General features: G+C 49.4%; 1 protein-coding gene across 1 annotated transcript in view; it reads left to right on the top strand.

Annotated features, from left to right (window-relative positions):
* Positions 1–21692, top strand: part of ESYT3 (extended synaptotagmin 3) — a 62801-nt gene that overhangs the window by 20714 nt on the left and 20395 nt on the right. The window contains exons 2-9 of the mRNA XM_049870222.1: positions 4164–4205; positions 6387–6521; positions 9879–9955; positions 11569–11635; positions 12320–12409; positions 12899–12954; positions 15600–15720; positions 21286–21456. Of these exons, the coding sequence (XP_049726179.1) occupies positions 4164–4205; positions 6387–6521; positions 9879–9955; positions 11569–11635; positions 12320–12409; positions 12899–12954; positions 15600–15720; positions 21286–21456 (759 nt within the window). The remainder of the gene's footprint in view (positions 1–4163; positions 4206–6386; positions 6522–9878; positions 9956–11568; positions 11636–12319; positions 12410–12898; positions 12955–15599; positions 15721–21285; positions 21457–21692) is intronic.

Below are 21692 nucleotides of genomic sequence, written 5' to 3'. Positions count from 1 at the left end.
CTTTTGCTGCCCATGCTTTCAGAGTGGGCGTGGGTCCCACAGTGGAAGGGGTGGGAAGGTCATTGACACCTTACAACCAGCCCTGACTGAACTCCAGAAACATGCCAGGTGCTTATTAAAAATAAGTTTGAGGGCCCCGCCCTGGGAGACTGATTCAGTAGATGTGGGACAGCTCAGGAATCTCCATGTGACCAGCTTCCAAGTATGGGAGGTTTGCAACCAAGGGCCAACAGATCAGAACTCACCTCCCAAGGATGCAGAACCACCTGGGGAGGAGGGGAAGACATAAGGTGTGTGGGGTACACATAAAGTGTGTGTGTAGGGGGCACATAAGGTGTTTGTATGGGGGGCACATAAGGTGTGCCTGGAGGCAGGATGGGAAGTGTAGTGGTTGGAATGGGAAAAGGAGAGTGAGTGGTACAGATAGCAGGCTGGGGCAGAAGACCAGAGGTGCCAGTGAGGGCCCAGCTGTAACCAGACTCTTTATTTTCTGCAAGTACCCCCGGCCCCCACCTTGGTACTGATCCCATATGGAATGGTCTGTTAATTGCCTGCCTTCTTTGCCAGCCTGGGAGCTCCTTGAGGGCAAGACCTTTGCATTCATTCATACATTCATTTATTCCACAAATACATATTAAGACCTTCCTATGCCAGGCAAAGGCTCCAGCAGGGAACAAAATCCAGTCGGCCCTCCTGTAGCTTCCAGTCTAGTAGGGCAGCAGATAAGACCAAGCAGCTCTAGTGCTGTTGTTGTTGTTCGGTGCCATCGAGTTGGTTCCAACTCAGAGCCACCCTATTATGTACAACGGAATGGAACACTGCCCGGTCCTGTGCCATCCTCACAATCGTTATTATGCTTGAGCCCATTGTTAATCCATCTTGTTGAGAGTCTTCCTCTTTTTCATTGACCCTCCACCAAGCATCATGTCCTTCTCCAGGGACGTGTCCCTGCTGATAACATGCCCAAAGTATGTGAGACAAGTCTCGCCATCCTTGCTCCTAAGGTGCATTCTGGTTGTACTTCTTCCAAGACAGAATTGTTTGTTTTTCTGGCAGTCCATGGTATAGTCAATATTCTTTGCCAACACCACAATTCAAAGTTATCAATTCTTCAGTCTTCCTTATTCACTGTCCAGCTTTCACATGCATATGAGGCAATTGAAAACACCATGGCTTGGGTCAGGCTCACCTTAGTCCTTAAAGTGACATCTTTGCTTTTAAACACTTTAGAGAGGTCTTTTGCAGCAGATTTGCCCAATGCAATGAGTCATTTGATTTCCTGACTACTGCTTCCATGAATGTTGATTGTGGATCCAAGTAAAATGAAATCCTTTACAACTTCAATCTTTTTTCTGTTTAACATGATGTTGCTTATTGGTCCAATTGTGAGGATTTTTGTTTTCTTTATGTTGAGGTATAATCCACACTGAAGGCTGTGGTCTTTGATCTTATCACTAAGTGGTTCTTTGATCTTATCAGTAAGTCCCCTTCACTTTCAGCAAGCAAGGTTGTGTCATCTGCATAACACAGGTTGTTAGTGAGTTTTCCTCCAATCCTGTTGCCGCGTTCTTCATATAGTCGTATAAGCATATCTTCCAACATCACAGCAATGCTCAAGCCCCTACAGTATGACAAACTGACAAACGCTTGGGGGAAAGCAGCTCTGTATTAAATGCTGCAATGCGGAACCAGAAGACACCCAACTCAGGATCTGGAAAGGCTTCCTGGAAGAAGTGAAGTCTAAGATGGCGGCTTGGTCATGGTCATTTGGTATTACTATAACGGAAATACTACAGGTGGATGGCTTTAACAAAGAGAAGTTTATTATCTCACAGTCCAGTAGGCTTGAGGTCCAAATTCAAGGCACCGGCTCTGGAAAAGGTCCTTGTCATCAGTCTTCCCTTTGTCTGGGAGCATCTCAGCACAGGAATCTTAGGTCCAAAGGAGGCCCCCCCTGTCTCTCTGCTTGCTTCTTTCTTTTATATCTCAAAAGAGATCAGCTTAAGACACTATCTAATCTTGTAGATCTCATCGATATAACTGCCACTAATCCATCTCGTTACATCATAGTGATAGGATTTACAACACAAAGGGAAATCACATCAGATGACAAAATGGTAGACAATTATAACAATACTGGGAATCGTGATCTAGCCCAGTTGACAGATATTTTGGGGGCACACAATTCAATCCATGACAGATGGTGACAGATGAGACAATTAAAGGAGGAGTAGGAAAGACTGTTCCAGACACAGGGAATGGTGTGTGCAGGCCTTCTGGGAACAAGGTGGCTGGACTGAAAGATACGGGCTAGAGGAGGGGGGAGTTGGAGGATGAGGCCAGATGTGATCTGGGGCCTCTCTCTAGGCCCATGTGCAGGAGTTTTTACTTTAGTCAGGGGCACTTTAAGTGGGGAGCAATAAGAGGGTTTGCCCCTCCACTTGCCTAGTTCTGAGGTGGGACGTGACCCAGGGCAGCTGCAGGGAATGTGTGGTCAACAGGTCGCCTCTTGCCTGCTGAACTGGATGGGCTGATCCCATCTGCTGCTCCCCCACCACCAGGCTCCTTCTCTCATCATTCACTTATGTTCCTGTGGGCTGCATAGCTACCCCTTCCAGAGCCAGGGGGTTTTTCTTTCAGAACTTGAGAATCTTACATGTTTCCCCAGACTCTACAGTGGAGAGAGCTGGGGAAACAGGCTGAGATAATGGCATGATATTCCAGGAGTCTCAGAAGTGCTGGACTCCTCTGATCTCTCAAGGCTTCTAAGAACTGTGCTCTTCAGAATTAAATTGCTCTACCCCTCCTTTGGAAACCCTGGTGTCGTAGTAGTTAAGTGCCATGGCTGCTAACCAAAAGGTCGGCAGTTCGAATCTGTCAGGCGCTCCTTGGAAACTCAATGGGACAGCTCTACTCTGTTGTATAGGGTTGCAATGAGTCGGAATCGACTCGAGGGCAGTTGGTTTGGTTTTTTTTTTTTTTTTGGTTTACTCCTCATTTGGGAACGGCTCTCCTTCCTGGCCAGTGGTCTAGCTGAGGCTCTGCATTCAAGCTCTGTGGCATTCCTGGAGTTAGCCCAGGGCCTGGCACTCGGTGGGTGTGCAGTACGTGTGGGGACTGCGTGGACACATGCCAGGGGTGGATTATCCAGTAAGCAAGGTAACCACAGGCTTACTTGTGGTTACTTACTAATCTGTAGTGATCAGTTTCACATGGGTTTCATTTTAATGTGCTGTGTGAAATCCATGTGAAATTATTCACTACAGGTTGGTAAATAAACACAAATAAGCCCATGTTTACCTTGTTTATTGGATAATCTGCCTCTGGCATTTCCACTCCATCCCTGGATAGTGATGAGCCTTCTGAGCCCCAGACTGGGAGGACAGGCCCTTCCCCAACCTTGGGTGGCCCCAGGCCCATCGTGAATCCAATCCCGAGCTGGCCTGTGTTCAGGGCACTTGGGGCATAGTGATAGTGATGACTGTCACTACGATTTACTTATCCATGTTTTGTGCCAGGTGCTCCTTACCTCCCTGTCCCATAAACCTTTGCACCACCAGGTCTCTACAAAAACAAAACAAAACAAAACACTAGGACCTCAATTTCTGTGAAAACTGCACATATTTGTTTCTGGAAAAGACTGGAAGAAAATGCATCAACCTGTTAATGATGGTTATCACTGGGTGGCATTCTTTGATAAAATATTTTTTTCCTTTTGCTTGGCAGCATCTCCTAAATTTCCTACAGAGACTGTATTGCTGTGTCATTAAAACGAATAAACCGAAAACAAAACAAAAATAAACAATAATGGGGATGGGATTTGCAGGGAGCAAACTCCCTCCCTGGGGGGAGGCCCAGGTTGAGGGGTTGGTGCTTCCACAGGGACGGAGGGGCTTATTTGCATATACAAAAGAGTGGCGGGAGGAGGGGGCTTAGAAGAAAGGAGCTCCCTGGAGTCCGCTCTCCTCAGAAGCTCCCACCTGCGTCCAGGGAGCTGGCCTCCACCGGAGCTGGCCTCCACCTCGGTGTCGGCACCCGCAGGCTGGCGTCCTCTATCTGCCGGCGGCCCCACTCGAATGTACGCTCCTTGCGGGCAGGTGGGCTCTGACTCGCGGGTCGGGGGCGAGCCTCTCTAACTTGCCCTCCGGGCTTCTGTTCTCTAGATCCACTTCCCGGATGTGGAGCGGGTCGACTGGGCAAACAAGGTAAGGCTACGGCCCTGGAGGGCTGTCATCTGATCCTCCAGCGGCAGCCTTGATGAGGCGGGGGTGGCCCGTAGGGTCCCGGCAGTTCTCAGGCGCCGAGAAGGGCTGAAGGGGACATATGACCCCTATGCCGTTGAGGTGGTGGCCCTTCACCCTGACCACCTTACCCCTCTCAGGTTCTTCTCTTTCACCAGACAATGGCTTTCTTTCTTTAAAAAAGGAAAAAAAATTTAAAAAACTTATACATGGCCACGGCAGAAAAGTTAGAAAATACAGGAAAGTATAGCGAATAAATGCAATGGGCCACCGGCCAACCAGGCCGAGGTCGGAGGTCGGTGCTTTCCTACGGAGAGGAAGCTCAGTCCGCCAACGCTGTCCTGTGACCTTGGACAGGTTGCCTAACGTCTCTGAGCTGGCCTTCTCATCTGTAACATGGGAATAACTATGGTCCCTGCCTCATAGGGTTGTTGTGAGGATTAATGAGGTGATGACTGCACAACCGGTGCCTGACACAACGTGAGCGGTGCCTGACACATCGTGAGCGCTGTATCATTGCTTTGTTGTTAGATGACCGGGGAACCCCCGCCTCCTCCCACCCCCCCAGGGCTCTGGCCCTCCCCCAGCAGGGAGGAATCCGAATAAGACAGCTGAGGAAACTCTCCTGTTGCTGCCTAATCTGCCCAAACAAGTCACTAAATGGAAAAGCTCCTCTGAAGCCCCCACCGGAGTCTCCTGACTCACAGCTTTTTCTAATACAAATCTTTCCTCTGGGAAAGAGGCTTAGCCTACAGCAGGAATGACTTAGGTGAGGTTTAAGGAGGGGCTTCCTGATGGTTGTTGAGCAAAGACTGTTATTCTTAAATTACCAGAAATGTCAGTGGATCAAAAACTCTGTTACCTGCCTGATGGTAAAATCTGGAGGAAGCAAGGTGCTGTTTTTAAGAGGATTTCTGAGGTCCAGGGCCCCTCGGGCAAACCTTGTGCCATGCCCACAAAGTTGAGTTTGCTACACATGCACTAACTAGTTTATGGATTCATGCATGCCTTACATCTTTCTTTCACTAACACACAGATGCCCACATAGCCCAGGGCCTAAATGGGTAGACAGCTGTGGAAACAAACCACATATTAGGGCACTGAGGTCCTAGGATCAGCTCCACACTCAGGAGGCACTTGGTGAATGACAAGCCAGCAAGACAGAAGATGGGACCAGGACTTAGAAAGTAGAATCTTGAGGATTGGAGTTTGGAGAAGGCCCAGAAAGAGATGATCCCTTTTCCAGATGGGGACAATGAAGTCCTAAAGTCTCACAGCCTTTAAAAAAAAAACCCAAACCCGTTGCCGTCAGAGTAGAACTGCTCCGTAGAGTTCCCAAGGAGTGACTGGTGAATTCGAACTACCAACCTTTTGGTTAGCAGCCGTAGCCCTTAACCACTACACCACCAGGTTTTCCTCTAGACTCCTCCAGTTAATGGATTTGGAGTGGGGGGAGGTTGGGAGGTGGGTACATCTTTAAACCGAGACCCAAGTCCACAGGAAACGGGAGAAGCCCTTGTCCCAAACAGCACATATTGGCCGACTAGCCCTCCTTCCACACCCCTCCATGAGCACCACTGTCACCTGCTGCCAGGCTCCAGATCTCTGCTACCTTCCCTCTCCCCAGGCCCCATGCTTGGCTCCCAGACCAGTGCCGTAAGGTGCTCTGCTACAGAAATCAGCCAAAAGCAGCTTTTCCTAATTGCTACAGAAAAATCTACAGGAAGCAATTTAAGTGTCTCTTCTGTGATATTTTCCTTAAATTTCTGGCACCTGCTTCTTGTCGATACCAGAATGTAGAATAGGATAGTTTATGTTTTAGCACAGAGTTAAAGAGCTTCATAATATGAAGTTTAGTGAATTAATAGTTCATGGTGTTCTGCAAAACAGCACCAAAGCCTAGGGTCCTGCTTCCTGAACAAGAGTGGGAACCACTGCTGTGGTTATCAGATGTTAGGTGGACAGATGGATGAATAGGTGGGTAGATGGGTGGCAAGCAGGCCAATGGGTGCTGCCAGCATAGGGCCTGTGGAGCCCTCACCCCTCCAGGACCAGGTTGCGGAGGATCAGGACATGGTCTTTGCAGCCATGGGCCTGGGTGGGGGCCCAGGCTTGACCACCAAGGTCCTCTTCTTGTCCTCCCAGATCATCTCCCAGATCTGGCCCTACCTAAGCATGATCATGGAAGACAAATTCCGGAAGAAACTCGAGCCCAAGATCCGGGAGAAGAGCATCCACCTGAGGACCTTCACCTTTACCAAGCTCTGTTTTGGACAGAAGGTCAGAGTTGTCTCAGGAGGTCAGCCTGAGCCTGTTGTGCAGTCTCTTTCTGTCCTCTGTCCCACCTCCTAACCTCCCCCCAACCTCACCACAGGTCAGTCAGCTGACTGCAAAGTTCCCACAGAATATGACAGGGGACGCCACCCCCACTTGCATTTCCTAGGCTCTGGGCATCAGTACAGACCCCTCAGTCCCCAGCACCAGGCCTGGCTCAGAGGGAACAGAAAAGGGGACAAGAGAAGTCATTCCACATTTTTTAAGCAGAATTTTGAAAACATGGCCGTATGGCAGAAGTCAGACAGACACAAAAATGTAGTCACTGTTGCTCACCTCAGGCATCAGCTGGGGAGAGCACACCTGCGTGGAAGGAGATAGTGCCACAAAGTGGTTTATAATTCTCTACTAACTGCTTGGCTCAAGCCCGCACTAGTTCTGTGAGGATTCACCAGACTCCCAGGATAAAATGGTCCTGACCAAAGAAGTTTGTGTCTCACCTAAGGTCAAGCTCTGTATTGGAGACTGAGCTGCCTATTTCCTTCCTTGTCCCCCGATCCTCCTGCCCCAAATTGCCCCTTGGGAAATTGGTGTGGTCTTATTTTGATCATCCAAAAATGCATCCCCAGGCAGAGAACTACTGTGACAGCCATCACCCAGTAAATAAAAGGTGTTGTCATCTGGTCAGTTCTGGAACAAGCAGGTGTCAGAGTACAGACCAGTCTGCTGAGAGCTGCTTGCTGCCCCCAGGGTGGGTGCCCACCTCTGCTTGGCTAGCACTCTCTCTGAGTAGCGGGTGGACTGGGCATGCCTGATTTATACCACACAGACTCCCAGGCCTGACCTGTGCCAGCATCCACTGTTTCTTTTTTCATTAATTGTTTCATTCACTTGTGACTTCTTGAGCACGTGCTGTGTGCTAGGCACATAGAAGATGGATGTGGCAGTGCCCTGCCTTCAGAAAGGTCACCGTTTTGTTGCGAGAGGCAGACACGTTAGTTGGTGGATGACAACGTGGCAGTGCCTGCACAATGATAGAGGAATGCATGAGCTCAGAAGTGGAGGGTTGTGGGGGCTGAGGTAGTCAGGGAAGACTTCCTGGAGGGAGTAATGTCTGAACTGGCTTCTGAAGAATTCACTAGGCTAAAAGCCCAGAAGGAGAGCATCACAGGAAGCCTGCAGATGGCTGTGTTTGGAGCAGAGCCTGCTCTGCTAGGCTGCTGGTCTAGTAGTGGTGCCTGTGGGATGGGGCCCTGCTGGCAAGCAGCTTACTTGTAGGCAGCAGCAGCAGCAGCAGGGATGCTATTGCGAAGTCAGGAGAACCTGCAGGGGAGCTGGCTGCCTGGCCAGGTGCCCCCAGCCCTGCAGGAGAAATACTTGACTCCTGGTCTTGGTATTCAAAGCCCTTCAAGTGCTGGCCCTGCCCTGCTCCCCTCAGCTCTCCCATTCCACACTGTGCCACTCCTTTCTACCGTGGGGTCACAGAGAACTCCTCATGTGACCTCCTGGGCTTGGCCAGGACCTGATGCTGTTGCCCACACCCCCATGTCTGTGCCTAATTCTGCTCTGTGCTGCGGTGACCTTGGGTCAACGACTTAACTTCTCTGAGCTTGTTTCCTCATCTGTAAAATCAAAGGATCCGCTTCTAAAGGTTGTTGTGAAGTGTGAATACTAGGCCTGGCCTCATGGCCACTGTGTGTGACTGCCTGAGTTGTGGCCAGCACAGGGCACTGTGCCCAGTGGAGGCCAAATTCCAGATTAGCATCTCTCACTTACCCATGAGCCCTGGGCCAGAGGCACCCTGCTTGGCCCAGAGCAGGTGCTCCAATAGTGATTATTCCTCCTTTCTATGGTAGAGGCCTCCAGGCAGGTAGCCTTCCCCAGCCCCGGGTCTCTGCAGACGAGGGTCTTGGGGCTGGCTGAGCTTTCACAGATAATGGGCAAACCCATTCCCCTCCCCTTTGGAGCAGGTGCCCGGCGCTGGAAGGTTATATGCCCCTGCCTCCTCCCCAGGCTTGGACAGACCTTTCTGGGCCTTTAACAGCAAAGTCTTGGAGGCCAGGGCAGAGCCAGGACCTGAAGCTTCTACAATTCTGAGGACCCGCTTAAATAAAAAGAATATAAAATTACAAACACAAAATTAGGCAGAAAGTGAATATTTACTTAGAATGAGAAAATAAATTGCAACACATTACACATTTTAAAAAGCCAACATATCATGAATACCACAAACTCTGGAAAAACCACATATTTTTCATTAACTGCTCTACATATCTCTATCATACTTTTTCTCTACATTTTTGATACCATACTCTTTAATAAACTCTTCACATGGTAATGCATTTGGAGAGAAGAGAAATAATAATTTAATCTTTCCTATAGTGTGGCTGATTGGATATTTTCTCCAGCATTTTATTACAAAAAATTCAAAACACACAGAAAATTGAAAGAATTATACAGTGACACCACTGTACACTATCGGAATGTATAGTTGTTAACCTTTCACTGTATTTGCTTTATTACATATCCATGCATCCAGCTTTCTATCCATCTTTTTTTGGATACATTTCAGAGTAACTTGTAGACATCAGTGGGTTCACCCCTGACCACTTCAGCATGTATATCGTTAACTTGAGTTGAAATGAAATCTGTTTTGTCTTATTGATAAATAACGACCAGACCTCACTCCAGTGCTGCCTGGGCAGAGTCTGGACAAAGAGGGCAGAGAGGGAAAGCTGATAACAGAAGAAAAATTATCTACAGGCTTAGCCCTTGGCCTCAGAGCCTGGGAAGCCTGGCCTGGGGTGCCAGCACTTGACTTCCTAGGGTCAGCTCCCTCTGCCGAGGACCTTGCCCTCTCCTTCCACCCTTATGGGGCCAACTCCTACTTACCCACCAGTTCTCAACTTAAATGACCCTTCTTCCATGAAGTCTCACTGACCCCTGAGGCTGGGTTGGAGATACTTCTGGAGCCCCCAAGTCCCCATGTGACTGCACAGGCTGCACCTCACTGTAGTCCCCTCCCCAACTATCTTCGCCTCTGCTAGGCTGTGAGTCCATGAGGCAGGCTCAGGGTTGCCTTGTTCCCTGCTGACTCCCAAGTCCAGTGCCTGGAAGAGTAGGTGCTTGGTAAATATGGAGGCAGAAAGGGAGGGGAAGAAGGGTACACATTCTAGGGAAGGAAGCCTCATGGGTGCCAAGGATGATCAGGGGCTACAGGTTGGATTTCTGTGTTTGTATCTCATCCTGGGAGGGCAGTAGTCGTGGCTGCTGTTGTTGATGAAGCCCAGTGCTGGGCAGGGTGCTGCCAGCATCCTCTGTTGCAAAAGCTCTGCTAAACCCGCTCCCTGGCATCTCTTCCAGTGCCCTCGGATCAATGGTGTCAAGGCCTACGCTAACAAGTATAACCGAAGACAGGTGGTAGTAGACCTGCAGCTGTGGTGAGCTCTCACTGTGGGAGCCAGTGTGGGCTTCAGAGGCTGCAGGGGGCTCTGTGGGAACAGCTTGTTTGAAGATGGAGTAGTATATATACACTCTGATTTGGAATGTGAATGCCCCTCACAGTGACAACCCCCGCCCCTGGGACTGGGGTACAACGTCCCTGCTTGAGGGGGGAGGAGTGTCAGAAGAATGGATGGAGGAAGGACTGGTCCCAGGGGAGCTGCCTCTATCTGACCCCTAGGCCATGTCTGGTTTCTGCCATCAGACCAGGCTCCCAGGGCACCCTAAGGGTCCCAAGGCCCAGACAGCAGAACTTTTTTGGAGCTTGGGGCTAGGTCAACTGCCTTGAGAGAGCAAGTGGCTAGAGGCAGCAGGTGTGGTCAGGCCCAGGGCAATGGCTGAGAAGGGCCAGCAGGAGAACGGGCCCTGGGTACATCTCGAGAACTAGAGGCTGCAAAGACACAAGAGGGCTTACTCAGTGGGCTGGGCAAGGGCACCTCTTTTGGGTGAGGTTAGTAATAGGCTTGATGTCTTCCCAGAGGAAGTGAGATCTGACTTGTGCTTCAAAGGACAAAGGGTCACCTCCTGAGGTTCCAGAATGTTGCCATTCCTTTCCAGGGCCTCACATTCTCTGTCCTTAGACCAGAGGCTGGCACTCAGGGCTTGTTAGGAAGACAGCTCCAGGCACACTCATTCCCACTGTGGGGCTGGTCTCAAGTGTGTTGGAATGGTGAGTGGGCTATCACGGTGCTACTGTCCCCGAGGCCGGGCCCCAAGATCCATGTATGAAGAGTTGGGGTATGTTGAGGGCATCTGGTTCCCCCAGCCTCCCAGTCAGCTCAGATGGCCCCTATGGGCTCTCTTCTGCCTTCTGTGCCTGTCCTTTCAGGGGCACTTGGCAGTTGTGTGGCTCATGGCATCCTGCTCCTCTGCCTGAGTCCTCTGGATATTTGATGGCTGGCCTCTCTGTCCGCTTAGTCCTCCCCTCAGGGCTTTGACAGAATCTCTTAGCCCCGGGGTGGGTCACTGTGGGACTTTCACACACTCAGGGACACCCATTCTGGGCCCCCTGTGCCTATCACCTGGGAAGAGCCACCAACCGGCCTCAGGCTATCATCCTTGCAACTTGAAACCTTGCTACCTTCGGCACACCCACCGCCCACTGCAACAGCCTGGGGCTTCTCCACAGGAGCAGCTGGCTTAAGCAGCTGGAGCTCTTCTGTGTTCTCCCGGAGGATACTTGGGCAGAGTCAGGCAGCTGCAGCAGCGGTGGAAGCAGGGGCAGTGTGCTCACTAAGAGCCTCTCCTTCTCATCTCTGCTCTCTCCCCTCTGTGGGGTGAGGTGGTGCCCAGAGCCACTGCCTCATGTTCATAGGTGGGGATGTGCATGGGATGGCTTCTGGATACAGGGCCTGGGGGCTGCCTCCTGGGGTCTGGCTGGACCAGGGTCTATGCAAAGGCTGAGATCATGGGCAAAGTGATGCAGAGCTCAGGCTTGGCAGCCTGGTGCCTGGGCCTGGGCTGTGTGATTCTGGACAAGTTTCTTGACCTCTCTGAGCAGTTGGACCTGTCCCTCCCCCCCCCCATCTTCTTCCTACCTCCCTACTTTCAGCTATATTGGGGACTGTGAAATCAGCGTGGAGCTGCAGAAGATACAGGCTGGTGTGAAAGGCATTCAGGTGGGTAGAGCCCAGCTTGCCTGCCCCTGGTCCAGCCCCTGGGATGAGGGTGGGGAGGGGGAAGTGGGCCATGCTGGAGCAGCTGCAAAGCAGGGAAATGGCACCAAACCCAGAGGCTGGTGGTGGTGGAGGCGTCCAGGCTGAGGCCACACAGCCAGGAAGCGGTGGTGCTGGGCTTCTGGACCTGGTGCTCTGCCTCTGTGGCCCCACAGCCTGCCTCTGTTTGCAAAGTACCTCCAGGAGAGGGTTTGACTGCCAGTGGAAGTGAGACGTTCTGTTTATGGAGCAGTGCAAAGCCATCATTTAGAAACTGAGGTGGACTGAGGAAGTGGAACTGTCTCATGCCAAAAGTAAAGTAGCTGAATTGGAGTCAGAAATCACTCCTAGCTCCCTGTTGGCTGGGCTGCCTGACACTGTGGACAAGGCAGTAGGCCCGCTCAAGCCTGGTACACTTGCAGGAGGCAGAGAGGCAGCTCAGGGCCCCTTGGTAGCCAGCAAAGGGGTGGAAGCTGTGTCTATGCCTCTGCACCCCAAGGGTGGTCTCTGCTGTGGCAGCAGGCAGCCTGGGTGGATGATCCTGACCTTTGGGGGGAATGGGCATGAGAGGAGGCAGCAGCAGACTGGATGCAGCAGGCACAGAAGGAAAGGAGCTGGGGTCCCTCATGGCCCTCTGTGCCCATCCAGCTGCAGGGCACACTGCGGGTCATCCTGGAGCCCCTCCTAGTGGACAAGCCCTTCGTGGGAGCTGTGACCCTGTTCTTCCTACAGAAGCCGGTGAGTTCAGGGGCTGGAGGCGTCCCTGCCTTGTAACCGAGCATTCTCTACTGCCCCAGGGTCTGGGTTTGAGCACAAGAGTGGATATTGCCTGAGCCTCACCTAGTCCTGGGCATGTAAGGATTATCTCATTTAATCCTTAAGGCTAAGACTCTGCTCTCCCTAAGATGGGGAAACTGAGCTCAGACAAGTAGCTTGCCAAGGTCACCCAGGTAGTCTGAAGTGGAGCGGAGACAAAACTCAGATATCTCTAAACCCAGGCCGGCTTGTGGCCATGTGGTGGTCCTGGCAGGAAGCAGCAAGCTCCACAGCCTGCCTGAGGCCTGAGAGGATGAGGAGGTACCCTCACCTGTTCTTATACCCCTGCTGAGGGTGCCTCCTTGACAGGTTGGGCTCTCTATTCAGGTGGGGTTGAGGTGCTTGGCAGAGGGTTCTTAGCGCTGGACTCCCAGTGCCTTCCAGCCTAACAACCTACCTCTGCCCCTGCAGCACCTGCAGATCAACTGGACAGGTCTGACCAACCTGCTGGATGCACCAGGAATCAAGTAAGTGCCTGGGAATGCCGCCGGGGAGATCCCAAGTGGCTGTGGGGTCCTCAGGGCTGTGCAGCTTCATGGTGGTCATGGGTCCCACCCCACTCTGGCTGCGTGAGGAGTGAGGGCAGTAGCAAGCTCTCCTTCTCCAGAGGGAAAAGTATGTGTGTTGGGGCGTGGTATGAGAGGCTAATGATGTTGAGTGGCCCTCTGTGGGCAGGCACTATACCCAGCGCGTGTGTGTGTACAGGCACACACATACTCACACACACACGTGTGCATTCACACACACATTATGGGTGAGAAGCGCTTTGCTGAATGTTGGGCTGAGGAATATGTAGGTCCCTGTCCTGGTGTAGGACAAGTAGCTCTGAGAAGATAAGATGTGGACCTGGGGATGGCCGTGAGGACTAATGAGAAGTGTGCACAGCTGTTGGAACTAGACCCAGCCAGGCTAGACCCCTGACTCTGTCACTTAGTGACTGTGTGATTTCGGACAAGTAACTTCGCCCCTGGGCTCTTTCTCAGTAGAGGGGAGCCTGCTTCCTCTGTCTAGGATCCCAGTGAGAGCACGTGTGTGTGGTGGTGGCGCAGTGGTGTGGATGCACGTTTCCTCCTTTCTTCCTCACTGCACCCTCCTCCCCAATCCAAGCGAGTGGTGAGGAGCCATGTACCCCGCAATCAACCATGGCCACAAGCACAGGTGTAGGAGGGGCGGCCGCCACAGGCCAGTGAGGAGGGGCAGGTCTGGGAGACCTCTCCTTCCTTCCATGGGACTCCAGCCGCATGTGAACACCTCCCTAGGAATGGGGGCAGCTGGACTGGCCAGGGCTGGCACCAGCCACTATCTAGGCTCAGGCAGCAGCCTGCAGGAAGGGCCGCTCGCTGTCTTCCTCACTGGGGTCATCCCCACTGATCTCAGCCCTTGTGGATGCAGAGAATCCAGTTATGCATTTGTTCACTCAAAAAATATTTATCGAACACCTACTGTGTTCCATCTTGTTCTAGGCACTGTCTCTCTATACTGTAGGGACAGAATCAGGCAATAAACAAAGAGCATTATGATGTTTTATCTGGGGGTGGGAGGGCTACAATAGCTAGCACTCACATAGCAATTGCTACGTGCTAGCACCGTTCTCAGCACTTTACACATATTAACATATCCACATAACAACTCTAGGAGGTGGGCATTATTATCCCCATTTTAGAGATGAGGACACTGAGGTCCAGAAAGGTCAGTGACTTGCCCAATGTCTCACAGCTAGTGAGTGATAGAGCTGCAAGGCTCACACAGGCTCTGGGTCATTGTCTTCAGCTACCATGCTGTTCTACCACGTGTCTCAGTTTGTCCTACTGTAGTGGCTTGTGTTTTGCTGTGATCCTGGAACCGTTGCCATTGGAATTTCAAATACCAGCAGGGTCACCCTTGGTGGACAGGACTCAGCTGAGCTTCCAGACTAAGACAGAATAGGAAGAAGGACTTGGCAGTCTACTGAAAAAATTGTCCAGTGAAAACCTTATGAATAGCAGTGGAACATTGATTGAAGTAAAACTCATTAACAGCCTGCAAAAAGCAGATGACACAATCTTGCTTGCTGAAACTGAAGAGGACATGAAGCACTTACTGATGAAGATCAAAGACCTTCAGTATAGATCACACCTCAACATAAAGAAAACAAAAATTTTCACAATTGGACCAATAAGCAACATCATAATAAATGGGGAAAGGATTGAAGTTGTAAAGGATTTCATTTTTGTTGGATCCACGATCAACACCCATGGAAGCAGTAGTCAAGGAATTAAACAATGCATTTCATTGGGCAAATTTCCTGCAAAAGATCTCTTTAAAGTGTTAAAAAGCAAAGATGTTACTTTAAGACTGAGTGTGCCTGATCCAAGCCATGGTGTTTTCAGTCACTTCATATGCATGCAAAAGGTGGACAAGGAATAAGGAAGACCAAGGAAGAATTGTTGCTTTTGAATTATGGGGCTGGTGAAGAATATTGAACACACCATGGACTGCCAGAAGAACAAACACATCTGTCTTGGAAGAAGTACAACCAGAATGCTCCTTAGAAACGAGGATGGTGAGACTTGTCTCACATACCTTGGGCATGTTATCAGCAGGGACTAGTCCCTGGAGGACATGATGCTTGGTAAAGTAGAGTGTGAGCGAAAAAGAGGATGACTCTTAACAAGATGGATTGACACAGTGGCTGCAACAATGGGCTCAAGCATAACAACGATTGTGAGGATGGTGCAGGACTGGGCAGTGTTTCATTCTGTTGTACATAGGGTGGCTCTGAGTAGGAACCGATTTGATGGCACCTAACAACAACAACAACACAATGCTGTGCTGCCTGGAAGAAGAACAAAGCAGGATTAGGGCAGCAAGAAGGGGGGTTTACGGGACCAGGCTGCTATTTTCAATAGACTGGTCAGTCACAGACTGTCAAAATATATCCCCTCAACACATGCACCATACACACAGGCACGCAACCATCCCCGGCAGGCTAGGGTCAGGGCTGCTTTCTCCTGGCCAGGCCCACCCTGCCAAGCTCTGCTCCTGACTCCAGCTCTAGGCATGGGTGGAGGTGCAGGCGTTGTGGGGGAAGTAATGCACGCCCCCATAACATGTGATGCTCTGGTGTCCCCAGCGAGGTGTCTGACAGCCTACTGGAGGACCTCATCGCCACCCACCTGGTGCTGCCCAACCGAGTGACTGTGCCTGTGAAGAAGGGCTTGGACGTGACCAACTTGCGCTTCCCTCTGCCCTGCGTAAGTACCAGCCCTGGCCATGGGGCCCTGGGCCCAGTGTTGAGACAGATGTATTATCAGATGATAATCCTCATTACTACCCTGAGGGTGCTGCATCCCCATTTTATAGGGCGGAGACTGAGCCTGGGGAGGTTGAATGACTTGCCCAAGATCACCCAGCTGGTGAGGGACAGGGCCCAGGGTTGATTCCTTACCAGCAGCTCCTGGTGCCTCCTTGTGGCCTGTGTTGGGAACTGTGGGCTCTGGCCCCTGTGAAGATCTAGGAGCCTCCCATCCTCCTTTCCGGCACATGATGTTACCTAGGTCTCCAACAATTTTGTGGCAGGAAGAATCTTTGGGGTTTACAGAAGAGAATCCCCTTTTGAGTCAGGACCTGGGGCTTCCTTGGGTGCTAAGTCCCATAGTCCTGGTCCTCGGCCCAGCTCAGGAAGTCCCTGGGGCAGCCATGTGGCGTCCCCATAGAAAGGTGCCCGGGCTGTGGGCGTGAGCCCATCAGGGCTGGAACTCAGGGCCTTGGGAGTGGGGAAGCACCCAAGTTTACCACTGGTGTTAAATGTGGGGCATTGGTTTCTTTTTACGCTTACCCTGATGGCTGCTCCTACTCAGGCCTGTGCCACACCTGGCACTGTGACCTGGGAGGGTATAGGCTGGTTGGGAGACAGACACATACCTCCTCTCAGCCTTCTTCCTGTGCCCTGTCTCCTCAGACACTCCGCTGGCTCCTCCTGTGGGGGTGGCTCCCAGGTACTCATCCCCCAGTGTCCCAGCTTTCAGGCTGGGGCTCCTTCTTGAGCCTCACCAATTCCCTCCAGCTCTCATTCATTCCCTCCCATCCTGACTCCCTCAAAGAAGACTCCACAAGTGCCACCAAAGCTTCTCTTTGATCATCTTGTTCGTGTTCCCTGACTCCTGAGAAAGCCCTGTAATCATGAGGGTAGATGTACCTGTACCACCTGGTCCCACTTCCCTGCTTGCCCTGTGCCCTCAACTCCCCTTACTGGCATCTTTGTCATGTTGAGCCCCTGGTCCAGGAGGGGCCTTGTATTTGCAGAGACATATAGCAGCAAGTCTTGTAAGGTTTGGTAATGCGTGCTTGCCCCGACAATGGGCCTCCCAGCACCTTGATGAGGCTGACAAGCAAAGTCGGTACGTATGACACCCAGAACACAGAGACACGTCCCACCCTCACCTTGCCCAGTGTCATTTTTCCTTCTTCCCGACATCCCACAAAGACACACCCCAGTCTCAGCACTTTTTACCGCACCTAAATCGTTTGGTGATTTCCTCACAGTTTTTCCTTTTTTGTCTTTTATTATATTTTTAAGTATATATCTCTAAAATATAAGGAGTCTCTTGTTTTTAAGGAAACCCTGGTGGTGTAGTGGTTAAGAATACGGCTGCTAACCGAAAGGTCGGCAGTTTGAGTCTACCTGGCGCTCCTTGAAATCTCTATGAGGCAGTTCTACTCTGTCCTATAGGTCACTATGAGTCAGAATCAACTCAATGGCAATGGTTTTTTTTTTTTTTAAGTATAAAAACATAAGCATTGTGCCATCATCATACTTAAGCAATTATACATAATTTCTTATTACCATCAAATATTCAGGCAATGTTAAAATTTCAGTTATCTCATAAATGTATTTTTTTTTTTTTAGTTTGAATTGAGATCTAAATAAGGTATACACATTGTGTTTGGTTGATATTTAAATCTTTAATCCATAGGTTCCTCCTCCATCTCTATTTTATTTCTTGCAGTTTACTTGTTGAAGAAACAAGGTTATGTACTGTAGAGTTTCTGACAAGCTGTTTGGTTGATTGCATTTCTGTGGTGTAGTTTAACATGTTCTTGTGTTTCCTGTAGCTGGGAGTTGAATCTAGAAAAATTCAAGCTCAATTTTTTGGCAAGATTACTTCATAGGTGGTTTGTGTATGGAAGGCATGTAATGTGAGAATGTCTCTCTCTTTTTTTTTAATTTTTATTGTGCTTTAAGTGAAAGTTTACAAACCAAGTCAGTCTCTCATACAAAAACTTATATACACCTTGCTATTTACTCCTAGTTGCTCTCCCTCTAATGAGACAGCACATTCCTTCCCTCCACTCTCTATTTTGATGTCCATTTGGCCAGCTTCTGACCCCCTCTGCCTTCTCATCTCTTCTCCAGATAGGAGCTGCCCACATAGCCTTATGTGTCTACTTGATCCAAGAAGCTCACTCTTCACCAGTATCATTTTCTATCCTGTAGTCCAGTCCAATACCTGTCTGAAGAGTTGGCTTTGGGAATGGTTCCTGTCTTGGGCTAAGAGAAGGTCTGGGGACCATGACCTCTGGGGTCCTTGTAGTCTCAGTGAGATCATTAAGTCTGGTCTTTTTACGAGAATTTGGGGTCTGCAACCCACTGCTCTCCCTCTCCCTCAGGGGTTCTCTGTTGTATTCCCTGTTGTAGTTAGGCACCATCTAGTTCTTCTGGTCTCAGGCTGATGTAGTCTCTCATTTATGTGGCCCTTTCTGTCTCTTGGGCTCATAATTACCTTGTGTCTTTGGTGCTTGTCTTTCTCCTTTGTTTTCCAGGTGGGTTGAGACCAATTGATGCATCTTAGATCGCTGCTTGCTGGCGTTTAAGACCCCAGACGCCACTCTCCAAAGTGGGATGCAGAATGTTTTCTTAATAGGTTTTATTATGCCAATTGTCTTAGATGTCCCCTGAAACCATGGTCCCCACATCCCTGCCCCTGCTACGCTGGCCTTCGAAGCGTTCAGTTTATTTGGGAAACTTCTTTGCTTTTGGTTTAGCCCAGTTGTGCTAACCTCTCCTGTATTGTGTGTTGTCTTTCCCTTCAAATAAAATAGTTCTTACCTATTATCTAATTAGTGAAAACTCTTGTCTTCCCCACTCTTGTAACCATCAAAGAATGATGTTTAAATTATTTCTCGAGTTCTTATAATACTGGTCTCATACAATATTTGTCCTTTTGCAACTGACTGATTTCACTCAGCATGATGCCGTCCAGATTCCTCCATGTTATGAAATGTTTCACAGATTCATCATTGTTCTTTATTGATGCGTAGTATTCCATTGTGTGAATATACCATAATTTATTTATCCATTCATCCGTTGATGGGCACCTTGGTTGCTTCCATCTTTTGCTATTGTATACAATGCTGCAATGAACATAGGTGTGCATATATCTGTTCGTGTAAAGGCTCTTATTTCTCTAGGATATATTGCAAGGAGTGAGATTGCTGGATCGTATGGTAGTTCTATTTCTAGCTTTTTAAGGAAGTACAAATCGATTTCCAAAGTGGTTGTACCATTTGACATTCCCACCAGCAGTGTGTAAGTGTTCCAATCTCTCCACAGCCTCTTCAACATTTATGATTTTGTGTTTTTTGAATTAATGCCAGCCTTGTTGGAGTGAGACGGAATCTCATTGTAGTTTTGATTTGCATTTCTCTAATGGCTAATGATTGTGAACATTTCCTCATGTATCTGTTAGCTCCCTGAATGTCTTCTTTATTGAAGTGCGTGTTCATATCCTTTGCCCATTTTTTGATTGGGTTATTTGTCTTTTCGTAGATGAGGTTTTGCAGTATCTTGTAGATTTTAGAGATCAGATGCTGATCAAAAACTTTTTCCCAGTCTGTAGGTAATCTTTTTACTCTTTTGGTGAAGTCTTTGGATGAGCATAGATGTTTGATTTTTAGGTGCTCTGGGTTATCTAGTTTCTCTTCTGCATTGTTAGTAATGTTTTGTATACTGTTTATGCCATGTATTAGGGCTCCTAGCATTGTCCCTATTTTTTCTTCCGTGGTCTTTATCGTTTTAGATTTTATATTTAGGTCTTTGATCCATTTTGAATTTGTTTTTGTGGATGGTGTGAGGTATGGGTCTTGTTTCATTTTTTTGCAGATGGATATCCTGGTATGCCTACACCATTTATTAAAGAGAGAATGTCTCCTTTTTTGATGTTTCCAGCCATTGATCATTTCCTCATTCCTTTAATTCATTGTCGTTGTGTTCTTGTTGCAACTCATAGAGACCTTATAAGACAGAGTAGAACTGCCCCACAGAGTTTCCAAGGCTGTAATCTTTATGGAAGCTTAACTGCCACATCTTTATCCCATGGACTGGCTGGTGGGTCCCAACGCTGACCTTAACCACCGTGCCACCAGGACTTCTGTCGTAGTCATCTAGTGCTGCCATAACAAAAATACCACAAGTGGATAGCTTTATTATCTCATGGTCTAGTAGGTTAGAAGCCCAAATCTGGGGAGTCAGCTCCAGGGGAAGGCTTTCTCTGTGGGTTCAGGAGGAAGGTCTTTGTCATGGATCTTCCCCTGGACTGGGAGCTTCTCCACCCAGGAACCCTGGGTCCAAAGGTCGCATGTACTCTGCTTCTGGGCTGCTTTCTTGGTGGTTTGAGGTCCTCCAGTCTCTCTGCTCACTTTTATATATTAAAAGAGATTGGCTCAAGATACAATCCAATCTTGTAAATTCAGTCCTGCCTCATTAACATAACTGCCACCTATCCCACTTCATTTAACATCTTAGAGGTAGAATTTACAACACATAAGAAAATCAGGTCAGATGACATAATGGTGGACAATCACACAATACTGGGAATCATGGTCTAGCCAAATTGATGTACATATTTTTTGGGGACACGATTCAGTCCATAACAGCTCCTTATTATTAATTCATTAGAGGCTGTAAAAGGGTAATTATGTCAGTCAGTTCCCTGTTGATGGACAGTTGTGTTAGGTCTTTTACTATTACAAATAGTGTTGTAATAAATTGCCTTGTGCATGTGTCTTTATATACTTTTGCCATTATATCATTGGAATAGATTCCTAGAAGTGAGATTGCTGGGTCAAAGGATAAAAGTATATGTATTTACTGGTGTTTTAAAAAAAGCACTAGACAGGAAGGCCTACCTTATATTCCATGAAGTGTGGTTTATTGTTTGTTTGTTTTTCCTAATTCCTGTGTTCTGTTCTTTAATAGAGTTAGATTTTTCTTTTCTTTTTTTTTTTTAAGCACCCATCCTTGTGAGTGTGGGGAAGGGGGTCTGCCCTATGGCACAGCCCAAGTGTGGGGGAATTTATGAGCACATGGACCCACTGCCAACAGCAGGCAGTGTCTGCAGCGGTGTGTACACCTGAGTATCAGGAAAGAGTGACACTGGGGTTCAGCCAGCATGCAGATTACAGGGGAGGCCTGGAGTAAACTTCCTCAGATGGCAGGATTGTTGACACAGGAGTAGGAAAAGGTTGCAGCTGAATAAACCATTCATGTGGCAGGTTCGAGGCAGGGAGGGGTAGGAAGGCCAGGGGCATAGGTGGGGCATCCAGTAGTGCAGAGAGCCCTGGGCCCTGCCATCACCTGCCACACGGTCTTGGCCTGTTCACTACCATCTCTGGCTTCTGTTTCCCTATCCAGAACTTGAGAGGATAAGAAGGGGGCAAGGGTGATCTCTGACAGCTTTGGCTCTCTCTGCTGTTCTGGGCCTTGAGGGCTGGTATGGCCTGGGGAGTAGCTGTGAGCCCTGGGCCGTGGCATTTTCCAGGGGGTGATCAGAGTCCACTTGTTGGAGGCAGAGAAGCTGGCCCAGAAGGACAACTTCCTGGGGCTCCGAGGCAAGTCAGACCCCTATGCCAAGGTCAGCATCGGCCTGCAGCACTTCCGGAGCAGGACCATCTACAGGAACCTGAACCCTACTTGGAACGAGGTGTTTGAGGTGAAGGTCTCCTCAGTCTTCTTTGGCTACCCTCGATGCCCTTTGAGCTCAGCTCTGGTTGTACTAGGCACTGACAAGGCAGGGACTGGCCCTTGGGGCTTTTACATATCTATGGGGGCAACACTGGACCAGAAGAGGAGGCCTTGCATGCCAAAGAACTTGAGAAGGGCAGGCAGGTCTGTATGGATTCTTCTTTCCACATCCACCAGGCTCCATGAGGTGGGGCTTCTCTGGCC

This window comes from Elephas maximus, chromosome 26 (assembly GCF_024166365.1).
Source record: "Elephas maximus indicus isolate mEleMax1 chromosome 26, mEleMax1 primary haplotype, whole genome shotgun sequence".
Taxonomy (NCBI): domain Eukaryota; kingdom Metazoa; phylum Chordata; class Mammalia; order Proboscidea; family Elephantidae; genus Elephas; species Elephas maximus.
The sequence above is the reverse complement of the archived record's forward strand: the minus strand, read 5'-3'. Positions and strand labels throughout refer to the sequence as shown.